The 14,042-nt window shown below is 35.0% G+C and overlaps 1 protein-coding gene across 11 annotated transcripts in view; it reads left to right on the top strand.

Annotated features, from left to right (window-relative positions):
* The window catches only part of CASK (peripheral plasma membrane protein CASK), a 178,476-nt gene that overhangs the window by 157,046 nt on the left and 7,388 nt on the right, over positions 1 to 14,042 (top strand). For 8 of the 11 annotated variants that reach the window (XM_085487701.1, XM_029315345.2, XM_029315351.2 and 5 more), the window contains 2 exons: positions 9,316 to 9,345; positions 12,276 to 12,513. In XM_085487701.1, coding sequence (XP_085343827.1) covers positions 9,316 to 9,345; positions 12,276 to 12,513 — 268 coding nt within the window. The remainder of the gene's footprint in view (positions 1 to 9,315; positions 9,346 to 12,275; positions 12,514 to 14,042) is intronic. The other 3 variants (XM_029315348.2, XM_085487699.1, XM_029315353.2) reach the window with 1 other exon arrangement.

The following is a 14,042-nucleotide window of genomic DNA, read 5'->3' as shown; positions in this document are numbered from 1 at the left end:
TGCGCCAGCTTATGTGTAATGCTCTCAAATAGTTAGATATATTCGAGGACAAATTGTGCTATAGTTCAACGTTCGGTCGTATTTAAAGTTTCAGTAATTAGCGCACGAGTTCTACTCCGAAGGAGTAAGTTCTTGAAGAATGAAACGTTAAATTCTTAGAGCAAATAAGAACTTTCCTTTCTATGATTTATGATTGTTCACCTATTGAATGAATCAATTACAATTACAGTGACGTTGAGTAAACGTAACGAAATTGATAAATTTTTACCTTACTTCTTTTTCGGATCATAGTCCAGTTATTGAGCGCAGGTGAACTTTATTTAGCTTTTACAATGTCAATAAATTTGTTTTGGCAGAGTAGTTTTTTGTTTTTGATTTACAACACAATCGAACGAAATCTGATAAAACTGTTATAAACTGGGCTTGTTTATAGTGGAACCACTTTAAATAACACTTTTTCAAAAATTCGTTTGTCGACTGACAGTTTCGGAAATTTAAAAGTGAACGATTGTTCAATGCTTGATACTTTGATGATTTTCTTGATAATATTTACGTTTAAAATTTATAAAAAAGAAAATACAATTTTTAACAAATTTTTATATCAATGTTGATTTATAAATCAATGAACAATATTTCTTATAAAATTTTACGAAATTTTTGAAATAAAAATGCTAAATTTATTTAGGAGAATTTATATATATCTAATAGAAAATTTGTGCAATTTATAATTTATGGCGTAATGATATACTTTTGAGATTATTCATGAGATTATTATTTCTAATGTTCATTCAATCAGCAAATTTTGAACTCAATTGTTTGTACAAAGCTAATAATTACTGCAGTTGTTTAAATGTATACTTCATCTCATATCGTTTGTTATCACGTTTCACCAATTATTTCAAGCTAAGATTTCAAGCAATAGCACAAAATGTGCGTAATTGGCATAGTGGAAGTAAAATCGGGGTCACACTCAAAGCGTGCTAATTTTGATGTTAAATCAGCGTAATCGCATTATGCCGAATCATTGCACAAATTATCATTTATTCTTTAAGTATTGTACGATATAGTGAAATAATGCGCAAGAGGTTGTTCAATAAATACATATATATATATCTTGTGATCAATAACTTGCAGAGGTTTTCACCAGAATTATACACCCGTATTATAAGATACACATATGCATAACAATATATAAAATGATATTCTTAATTAATTCTCTTTACTGTTTTACAAAAGAAGGACTCAGATATAACTAATTCTGCTTGACGTACCGAGAAATACTAACATTATTTATAAAGCTCGCTTGCCATAATCGTTTTTTATAACGGAAAAATATTATTTGCTATATTCTGTTATACATATACATATACATATACATATGTATATCGCCATCTTTCTCAGTACTCAAGCAGTGCTATGCAAGACAAAGATTTCTTTCAGCAAAGCGTCAATAAAATTAAATTGAGGGAACAGTTTTTTTTCCTCGGATCAGGATTTTTTATTACAATAGATACAACTGTTTTTATGTTGTTACAAATTTGAATACGCGCAGTACACGTGAAATAAAGTGCTTTTTCAATCAATCTACGAGATTGATGAGCCACTCGACTCGGAGCGATTTTACGTTTGCAATATTTGCAACGTCCTTGCAATATTTTCATAGCTAACAATTCTGCGTGTCGAGAGTTCGTGCCTCGTGCACGTTGTACATACTTTAACTTCATGAACTTGTCAAAGGTCCGTACAATATGCAGTTTACATGTACAGCTCTTTAAATGGATGTACGATACACCCTTCTTCGCGTGTCCACATGTATAAAGAATATTCGCCTTCAAATTGCTTATCCCAGACTGTATTGCGATGTAGATAATGGACGTCCTACGATTGTTGCAATTGTACGGCAACAGGACATACGCTAGTCTCGCATGATATATAATGTTCTCTTTCTTCTCTAGGATTATATTACGCTTGCAACACGCAAGCGTCACGTATAAGTGCTCTAAAATTGGCGATACATTTGACAGGAAAAGACATTTATTGTCAACAAATATATATATATATATATATATATATATATATATATATAAATTTAATATATTTTATAAGGAAAAAACACGCGAATATAATTACATATTTAATTTAATCGTTATTGCAACAAATGAATTATTCTGAAGATATAATCGTAATTTCGAGAAATCTCAGTTTTGCCAACTGTAACGTCGATCTTGCAGCACTGCGCACATATGTTTCATATATAGTTGATTGTCCCTGCACTGACCCGTGCTCAAAATTCGCATTAATGTCATGGACATTAATTCTGTAATGAGATAAAGCATAACTGGTGACCTGTTCTGATAGTATTAACGTAAGAAGATGATGCTTGCTCAACTGAGATTACTTGGATTAATGTTGCAAGTGTTGAAGCTGCTATAATTGAACGTGACATCATCGACTAACGTGAATTTTGTGAATTATGGGCCAGTGTGACATAAACATCTCGCCCTATATATTGCGAGATCCAATTAAATGAATAATTAATGAAATTAATGGGACACGATATCGTTAGAAAATAATTTATGTGATATACATATATATATATATATATATATATATATATATATTAAAAATGTATATTATAATCTATATATACATATATATATATATATATGTATATATATTTATGTATATATATATATATGTATATATATATATATATATGTATATATATATATATATATATATATATATATATATATATCTTTAAGGCAAGGTCGGTACGAGCGGTGTAACAAAACGCTTTGGTCGGCGCTTTCGAGTTCACGGAGCGTGCATGTTTCTTTTTCGCTCTTTCTCCCCGATTTTGTTCTCTCTCTTTATCTCTTTCCCCCTTTCTCAAATTCTGTTTGTCCCTCTTTATCTCATTCTCTCGTAATTTTGTTCTTCACTTTCACTCTTCCTCTCTGTATCTCTGATTTCGTCTTACGACGTTTAAGTCGAACAACATCTCGTTACCGATAGTATACGATAGTTCACTTTAACGGGGAAAAGAAGTATACAAGGAATGCACACTTTCGTTTCCACATGTGTTGGAATGTTGTTTGTGTTTTTTGTCATATAAGGAAGCTTTTGTTACACCCCTCATTATACCCTCACCTGCATGAAGGACATCTTTGCGAACTGATGCTTTTCTTTTTGGCCAAAATGTAGCCCTCTGCATCATAAATGCATACACGTAAAAGGTTGTGTAAATCGATCGATGGGTTTTTTAGTCGAGACTGCAAAACTCTCTCTGGGCCGTTCGTTAATCATCGTTTTGCACGAAACTCACTCGCGATTGTGTAGATAACGCGCAAGCCTGGTAGCAGTGTGATTTTAATCTCTCTTTTTTTTTATTACTTTGTTTTTATTGGCCAATCGTATCATACCTTGTAATTATTGGATTGTCCGTAGAGACGGACAATATATGCTGATATAGAGATACCCGTTTCACGCAAGCTACATCTATATAGGTTTTTTATCGCATTTTGAGATTATAAAATGACGGATGTATTTTTTTCGGATAAAAAATTCGTAAGCTAATTCTATTATTGAAAACAAATATACACCCTCTTAACGTCTTCTGCATCATTATTGTCTACAAATGTTTGACACGTGCAAAAGTTTCCGTACATGCAGTTGAGGGTAGATCGTAAATAACGTCATCTATTCCAGTTCGGACAAAGTAGATCGTTGTTTAATATAAGTGCCACGGTTTGATTTTACCTCTCGTAAGAGATTTCAACACAGCGGGCGTCATTGCTAATAAAAATCTTCGAGATATTTCTCTAATAAGTGTCACAGTAAAACATGCACTGATAGCTTCACAAGTAAGGCACTTCCCTCTTTCTCCGTACCTGAAAATCAACGGACATTATTTCCGACGTATTCTGTACCTGAAAAAAAAAATTGCGAATCTATCCTAGAAATGTTGCGAACGTCGAACGATGATAGTAATCCTTAGAAGCTTCTAGTCTCTCATTGTGTAAATATTTTAGTTCCGAAAGATTGAAATATAGTTGCAATAATAATATTGTTTAATATAATAATATCGCGTGCGGTTCAGTTTTCAATTATAATTTTTATTCAATATCTTGATGTGAGACGTAGCATTCGTTTGTAAATACTCTGTACTTATATATCTGCTTATGTTCATACATGTGTTTAACGTAGCGCCCTGCCTCTCGCTCTCTCGTTATGCACCATGTAGAAAATGCAACAAGGAGGAAGTGGATATGTTAAGAAAGTGATATATTGTCTACTTCCTCGCACTCTATACTTAACATATACACTTACAGACGTGCATACACACACACACATATATATATACGTACATATATACATACAATATACATACATGCAACGGCTTGATTGGATTAGATTTTGTAAAGCGTTATAAAATGTGTTGGGAGTTTATAGATGTTATAAGAGACATACGCAGATCTCTTATCGATGTATAACTTCAAGTTATTGATGTGACAAAAATCTGTATGCGATTGCATAGTATATAGACCATATTTTCCGAGATATACAATTTCGTTATACTTTCGGGAGTGCAAGGTAGAAAGACGCAGGACAGATGAACGTTAACTAAATCTTACTTTAACGTTATTATAATAATGTTACGAGCTCGAAAAAGGAATGAGTGTATACGCGACAAGAACGACTCGTATTCTCAACAGATTCGATTATAGATACTCAGTGACTGTCGCCTGCAGAAAAATCGCTATTTTTGATAACTGCAAATGTGTACGCATTCGATAAATCGAAAATCGGGCGGCAAGAGTATAAGAGTACCTTACGTACTACTATAATACATATATCAAAACGCTATTCGTCTTTCGCGAAAACGAGCTTCTACGCAAGAAGTTAAGCAGTTCTCTGTCCCGTGCGTCTGCGTTACACAGTCGTTACGCAGTGAAAAAAGGGAGCATTTACGGCTAATAATCGTTGCGCAAAACACGTGCGCACTCGGAATGAGTAACAACCCCGTCTACATATATATATATATATATATATATGGTACGACAAGTAAGACAATGTAACTCTAAGGGCGTTACGCGATGACGAGCATAAAACGAGGACAGGGGTATCTCTCTCAAGTGTTACACGGGAAGCGAGACACCCTCGGTAACGATAAGCACCCCCTTTCGCCCCGACCACATTGCATTTCCGACGCCATCACTCTCGGACCCCCCAACCCTCCTCAATCGCACCTTTAGGCAGGAGCGGCAACAGCATCGGCGAGCGCAACAGCTGCGGCGTTGTTACCCTACAGTGCATTGTACGAAGATATAATAAAGCATGAACCGCGCTGGAACACACCACGAGTCGTCGCACGTTACCTATATAACGTGACCTCTTGTCCGTGTCCGTCGTAGAAATAGAGAATCGACGAACGACACATGCACATCCCACCCCCACACATACACACACACACACACACATGTGTGTACACACACAACAACTGTCTATCTGTCTGTCCGTCTGTTCCGTTAGGCATACATGCTCAGATGTGTTTAACATGCCTCTCCGTATTGTCATTCTCCATTACCGCCCGTTTATCGCTCTTGCACCATGCAACAACGATCGCGCTAGATCGTTGTTGACACTTTATCACTTTACCCGCATCTCAAGATCTCATTAAACGTCTCGAGAAAAATTCAATCTTTCTCGGAATTAGTAGGACGCGCGTGAGAAAAAAGTTGTTTATTATAAAATACTTTAGAGAAAGTCAAACTTTGGTCGTCTACATATGATATTGTACTCGTATAGTCTTGTATATTAGATAGATTCAATTATAATTACATAATTTTTTTTAATCATGCAAACAAATATTTATTATTTACGAGAGCGTACACAAAACTTGAAATTAAAATCTGAAAAATAATTATTGATTTTAATAAGACAACTTCCTTCTTTAATAATAAGGCATTGATACTTTTCGGATACATCTTTTCATTTACGGCTGTTTTCTCGTATAAGAAGACGCGGATTAAACGCGTAATGCACAGAAATCCTATTTGTTGAAATTGATCCTTCAATCTCGCCATTCTCAGATTTTATTCTGGGCACGTGCGTATCTTCTCCTTCTGCCGGCGACTCCGTACTTTCGATTTATGACGTTTTCTGCTTCGTGAAGAATATGCCATGAGAAACGAAAATATGATTCGACGTACATTTTTGAACGCGTGCGAGAAAAACGTCTACAATATTTGTATCGTCAAGCGACATTTGGAGTGAGCTGAAAAACGATATCGGTTTCTCGGAGTAAATTCGCGAATGACGGAAAAATCTTCGGTCTATCGACTACGATCTTATTCCTTATATCACTCTTCGTTAATTACTCCAAATCACAACGCACCACTTCACACAAATGTTACTTGCAGTATACGTGGATGAAATAGGTAATCTCTACGTGTCTGTGTGTGTTGTTCACTTTAATAAACCCCGACCTACATTATCTGTGATGTTCGTGATCCATATAGAATTTTGATCCCCTTATAGAAATGACCGAAAAACTATTTCACAAAAGCACAATCGATTCTTCAAAGAACGTATCGCAGTTTAACGCCAAATAATTGATCCCATTTAATTCATAAAAATATTTAATAACATATTAACATATAAAATTAAAAAATTAAAATTTATTAAGATTTTTCAATATTAAGGTTTTAAGGTTTAAACTAATAGCAATGATGAAAAATACGCATCGATGTTGTTAATTCAGTCGAATTAAGATCCACCATTGGCCCCGATAGATGGTCGCAAAATTTTCAGTCGACTTTATTCTTGTGTGTGTTACTGCGATACGATTCTTTTTATCTCCCCCTTCCGAAAGGCAAGCCCGAAGCTTGGCTCTTCGGTCTGGCACTCGGGAGCAGATAGTCCGATCCCGATGGAAATCGACAAGAGGATTCAGCAGCATCAGCAGCAGTCAGTCCACCAGACGAGTTGTCGATAGCGCAGTACCTGCTATATCACTGAGTAGAATTGTCTTTCCCAGTGTCGCCTGAAAATCCCATCAGCAGCATACCATCGTCAACCTCTTCCCATCGTTCGCCCGTTCATTTCTTCTTTGAAGTAGTGCGCAGCTCTTCCAATGCACGTCGGAAACCCACATACTGAACCACCATGTCCATGCACTGTCCTCTGCGACGTTACTATGGAAACGGGATGGGCACAATCGCTCGCGGTGACTTTATTCGAACAGTGCGGCCTGAGAGAAGTTTGGGGACGCGTCGCGTCATTGCCGAGCTCTGCGGAATCGGTTTCATAAAAGGAACTCGCGTCATTATTCCTCCCGTCCGAATCGGAGCGAGATAGGAATTTGTAATCAGATAGAATGGAAATTTCTGTACTATACAGGATACAGAGAGGATATGAATTCCATCGGGACTCGAATTGCGGAAAATAGATATAACTATCGATTTGTCAAAAATATATTTGATTGAAAAATTATACTCTCGCAGTAAACTCTCTCTCTCTCTCTCTCTTCTCTCTCTCTCTCTCTCTCTCTCTCTCTTTATCTCTTTTTCTCTTACTTGTTCAGATAATTAACTTCAACGTGCAATTTGCCTCCGTATTATTTTACGCTTCGAAATGTAATTTGCTGACGGAGGATACTCGCCATATAGTCATTTATTTAATATTGTTTGTCGATGATTACTGGATAAACTATTTCCAGATAATTCGAGGGTGTTAATATTACATTATTATTAGATCAAACTCATAAAATGAAAATCAAATCTAAATATTTTTTATTAGCTATTAAATATATGTATTATGAAGTCGATTCGCAGAATGTATATCTTTGTACAGACATATTGTTTTGTGTGTTTCACATTGTTTTTAAAATCTACTATTTTTGCACTCACTTTCCTCAATCGAATGCTACACATTATTCGGTATTCGCTCATTTGTATTATAAGTCATTAATTATTCGTTATCCCATAATCCACCTGATGTTAAAGCAATTATTAATGAAGCCGCAACGTAACAATGAAGTCATTGTGAGTATGACAAGTCGAGACTCTATCGAGACTTTGAAGCGTTAATAGAGTGTGTCTCTCGCCAACTTGTGAACATTTCGCCGGAAACAAGCCCTCTCTCTAATCATTTGTGCGAAAGATCCGAGTTAAAGTTAGTCGCGCGGATGCATAGTCCTGTTAATTTTGAACTGAGCGAAGAACCCCTAATCGCGGACTTTATATACGATCGGAGGTAAACCACGAGAACTTCTACCAGCTTGCTCCCGTGTTTGAAAGTGTTTTATTTCCAATTGCGGGCAAGAGGGAATTTCTCTCCCCCACATAAAAGCGCGAGGCGCAAACCACGAGCATTAGAATGTTACTAATTGTACCAGTCCCGCTTTGATTCCTCCCGACTTCCCGACGGAAAGCATCGAGAGTTCTCGCTCGAAAACTCGCATTTCCGCGCCACGATCATCACACGTGCCACAGAACTGCGAGCTCAAAATTACTTCGTATAGTCGACTAGTAACAGGTGTTGGGCATGTAGACCGGAGAACAACAATAATCTATACATGCAATATCACTTGGTATATCAAATATAAATAAGCAGACAATAATGAGACAAATCGCTGCTATTTATTGTTTGCTTAATTCAAATTGCATATCAATAACTGTCCTCTGTGTCGGCGACATTTGCACAATACTAGTTTTTAATCAAACTGTACAATTTATATAAGATTTACTCTAAACACTTTTCCACACACATCTTTGATAAAACAACAGAATTTTTTCTTATTACAACATTCTAATAGTTGCTCTGATTATCACTTTTAATCATTGAAAATGTCGCTGATTACAGATGATGATTCTAATCAGAGATTGGTGTTGCAGACATACAAAAATAAAATTGGCGATAATAAAGAAATATGTAATAATTGGCGTAAAATGAATTCCTTTCTTGATCGAAAATGAAATACTTGGAGGCAAAATTGGATGATTATGCGTGGGAGCCCAACGCTTGTAAGCGTCGAGGGTACGAAACATCTGTTCTATAATAGTACGAGAATCTATTAAAGCCTTGCATGTGTCACACAGCAATGCGCACCGTGCATCTCGGAAGCGTTGACGCGTGCGATTCAACCGTAGGTGCTATTTATCGTTGATTGTATCATTCTTATCACTTTTTTTCTCCCCTCGCGCAAATATGCGAGGGGCGGCCTTCGATTAATCCGTATTACGCTTGGTGCGACTCTAAAACATATTAATTAATTGATCTTCCTTTTTTTCTGTTTCCTCAACACTCTAGTTGTTCAGGATTAAGCCTCTGCCAGTGTTAGTAAGTACCGCCACTTGATCTGGTGTGATTGGACTGCTGTAGTTAGAAGGCTATGCGTATATATACATATATATTACTTTTATATATATATATTACATTCATATATATACATTATACATGCCTCATACTCTATCTCTGCTCCTATTACCTATATACACGCCATCGCTGAAAAGTAGAACTCTCTACTCAGACTTCCGTGTCTATCGGTTTTCCTTTTTAATTCCACGTTTTTCTATGCGTCGTCTGTTTCTACTTCGCGACAGGAGTTCTCAAGCGCGAGTAATGCATATCGATACATTCGCTTATGTGCCTATATACGAGAAAATTTCCATTCGCATGGACGCTCAGAGGAATGCTTTAGAAATAAAAGAGAAGTCTGCAAAAAAAGCATAGTTTTTCTCTTTCTCTCTTTCTCTGTAGTATATGCAGGAATTAATTATAGGTATGCATTAGAACCTAACAGAGAACAAAATATTTTCATTTTAATCAAGCTATTTTAATTTTAAGTTGTCAATATTGTTCATGCGAGAAATTGGAAATCAAAAGGGAAAATTTGCTGAATTAAATTTCGCAGATAAATAATTTCACAAAATGATAAATAAATTTAACTCTTATATTTTTTATCTGAACGTCCATGTATCTCTTTTTAAAAGAAATTTTTTCGTTTTTTAGCACTTGATGTAATTTGTGAAAACGTGATTATTCTACCTGAGAACGTGTGGCTCTTTTTTATGCTTGAATTCGAGGGATTTGATATTCCCGAAAAGAGCACTTGCTAACATGCTAGCACAGACATACCGCTTACAAAAATCTACAGACAAAGTGCCACACGTTAACAGGAATCACAATGTTACCACGATTTACCGAGTGTCTTCGAAGATTCTTGTATATTTGATTTTCCAAATTGCGAAGTATAAAATGCGATTGTCATGTATGATTCGAGAATTAAGAGTGGACGTAAGTTACTGAATTTTGTTTTATACCTTTTGATGGCTTGATTTTAGCCTGGAAATGCATCTCCTATAAAAAAAATAACTTTATATACGATTAACAGTTTAATGTTATAAATACACATAAAACTTACAACTATTTCACATAGTGTAAATTTTTTAGATTGATTTTCTTATTCTCACATTATCGAATCTATCATCAGATTTTAATCATGTCCAGGTCCTATATCATGAAAAATAATGGCAATCCTTAATAACAATTTTATGCAATTTTATCGATATGTAAAACTTATAACACAAATATAATAAACCTGTACGAATATTATTGATTAATATTAATTTATCGATAAATTATAAGTAATGACATATTAATGTCAAGTTATTTATATCAAATAAGAAAGAATGTTTTTATGAAATATATCAAACTGTAACAATTAGTCGCTGAACAAAATCATAGAAAGTATTCAACCGTTGTTCTCAAATCCTCGTCCATTCAACGCATGTAATTAGTTCATACGCGTTAATTAGTCCAGGTTATTATATGCGATACGTCGATATTCTCTAACTTTAAAATATTCAGACAAAATTTCTAATTGTAATTAAAACCAATATACAATTACAATGTCTGTATCTCGGATAGTAATATTCGTACGGAATGAATGAACAATCAATCTTTTTGCTCTTCTTCATATAATCCTCTCTCGCGCGTCCCTATATATTAATTAAATATTAATTAAATATATCCGCGATTCTCTGTTTCTCACGAATAATACGCGCATTAATCAGAAGCCACTCCCGTCTCGTCATTATGCAACCATATTATTCATCATACCCATACCTCTTTATGCGTCGTTTTTCACTCACACGTTCATGTAGTGGCCGCGTCGCATATACATATCTGCATCATGCATCTTCGGTATGCGTGTGTACGCGCGTATACATGTACGTCTGTTTTGCGTGATGTGCAGCAACTAGTGCTTGAGCTTCTTGTAAAAAAAAAAAAAAAAAAAAAAAAAACGAAATTACATTTATATACGTGTATCTATGTATATGCCTTTACATGTAAATACGTATTGTGTATCGCTAAATGACCAACTCATGGCGCTGATAGCATTACGCGACATATATAAAACTCGCACAATAATCTCGCGTCCCTTCCCTAATTAAAGAATTTCCCCCGAGCCGATGAGTGTACCAATGAAACTGTAAAAGTCGCACGACCCTTTCGAGCCGATAAAATAATACCTAACTAAGCGTGCCGATTGCAAAACGTCATATAACGACGTTCGGAGACCGGCGAATCCATATCTCGTCTGGAAAGTTGTTTTCGCGCGTGTCCCCCTTTTCCTAACTTTTAAGCGATGTGGCGAAATCGAGCTACGAATCGATCGCTGGTTGTCTCGAGATATGATATAACATGTAAATTTATATTTTACATGCCTCGTGTTATATCGATACACTGCAATTGGAACAAATTTGCGAGCGCTCTTTATTATTGCCATATATCGATACCTTGTATTGTACATACTCTATATACATCGTATTGTTACTCTTTGCAAGAGCTATTGCCAGTGCTTATTATATTGCATTTTTCGCTTCTCTCTCGCTAATCTAATATCTAGATTCGTTCGCTATATTTAGCGCAGAGCTATGTAGGTTTATCAGCGATCGATTTAGCCGTAGAACGATATCTTAGTCACGTCTCATGATCGAGGATTTATTGTTGTTGATACAATTTTGTTCTCACTAATCCTATAGATATTAACGATTTCACTGTGCATATCAATTATATCTCAAAATTAGATATAATACATTTTTTACTTCGCATATTCTGTCAGTAGTTTTTTTTCAAATCTCTCATTTAATGTGTCAAATGTACAAAGTGAAATCCTTGATGTCAATTCTAATAGTAATTTTGTAACACCCGGACATTTCTACCATTTCTAAGAAGTTTTAACATGTTTTTTACCGTATCGACAGATTTTCGTTCGAGCACAATTCGATTACGATCCACTGGAGGACGAACTGATACCTTGCGCGCAGGCTGGAATCTCTTTTAAGACCGGTGACATTCTGCAAATCATCAGCAAGGATGATCATCATTGGTGGCAAGCGCGAAAGGATAACGCGGCTGGTTCCGCGGGTCTTATCCCTTCGCCTGAACTTCAAGAATGGCGCATCGCCTGCATGTCTATGGAAAAGAACAAACAAGAACAAGGTAATGCAACTTGACTATTTGCTCGTCTGTTTACATGTAAAATTGTTTGTTCGTAGAACACAAATAGCGTATCCCATATCAGATACTATGCAGTAATGAAAAATGAAAGAACGATATTTGTGTGGCGTGCCTTCTTGTCGAGATTATTTTTCATCATTTGATGAGGATATGAATCAGTCTTCTTTTATTTTTGCTGTTAAATTGTTATTCTGCGTAGAAGTGGTAAAGTTGCCTGAAAAAAAACGAAGAAAAGGTATATTTAAGGAAAATATTCTCTAAAATATATTTTTTTTCGCAATTTTGAATAATTAAACATATAAAAATATAACATTTACTAACATTGTTTAAAAAGTTTTAACCATTATTCTAAAGTATTTTAAAAAGAAAAAAGGAAAAACTTCTCTGGAAGTGTAGGAAATGTTAAGAGCTTTAAGGTAACGATAATTTTGGTTGAAAACTCGAATAGAATGAGTGCGGTAATCACAGGTTCCAGCAGATCGCAGAATTTCTTTCGAATTCAGATCAGAAAATCAAACTTTCACCGATTGAGAAAATCGTTATTACTATGTTCTTTCACCGCCGGCCGTTCCATCAATCCATTATCATCCTACCACATCTAATAATTCCAGTCAATTCCCATTGATTTTCACCGCTGCCAAAAAAACGAATGTGCTGATGAAACACGATGTCGTCTGTGTGTTGTTCGATGTGTACAGGTTTTCGATGGAGCATGTGGTATCGTTGTTATCAATCAATTATATCATAAATGAGATCGTGCGTATCAATAGCATATCATTCGCTGACTACGGATTAGAGATAATTGTCGTTTTGACGCTGGGTCACGCTGACACCTTGAATAAAAACAAAATGGAGATTGACATATAATTTATGTAATTTTATGGTTGAAATTACTATTAACACTTCCTCTTCTTATGCTTTCTACGTATGAGGAAAAGAAATCTAAAGAAATTATTTCAAATGTTTTTATTTTAAAACAATATCGCCAAAATTGCGCGTTTTAAAAGTTCTCTCTAAATCACGTAATAATTGCCAATTGTCTTTCAAGAATATGAATAGAATCAATAATTAATAGATTTATTTTATGATGTTTGATAATATAACTGTATAAATATTGAATGAGAGAGAGGAGAGAGAGAGAAAGAGAGAAATCAATTCAATAAACTTCTAAAACTGTAGATATATATTCGCATTTAGTGCTAAATGTAATTATGATTTTGATCAAAATTGAATACAATAATATATTCTCATGTGAAACAAATTAAACATATAATCAAATAAATACATTTAGCAGTAAATGTTTAATCCTAAGCTTCAATTAATTATGCTTAGAGATATTGAATCTTATTTTAAATATTGTCTTTTAAACTAATTTTAATATATATTCCATATGGTGTGTAAATATACATAATATCGATTTCGAATCTCGAAGCTAGGTACGAATATTTTTAAAACCATTTCATTTGACTAAACACTATCATTTCCAGATGCTGGAAATAAAGAAAAAACAT

Source organism: Nylanderia fulva, unplaced genomic scaffold, assembly GCF_048542155.1.
Source record: "Nylanderia fulva isolate GAGA-0341 unplaced genomic scaffold, ASM4854215v1 Scaffold6, whole genome shotgun sequence".
Classification (NCBI taxonomy): Eukaryota; Metazoa; Arthropoda; class Insecta; order Hymenoptera; family Formicidae; genus Nylanderia; species Nylanderia fulva.
This window is presented reverse-complemented; position numbering and strand designations above follow the sequence as displayed.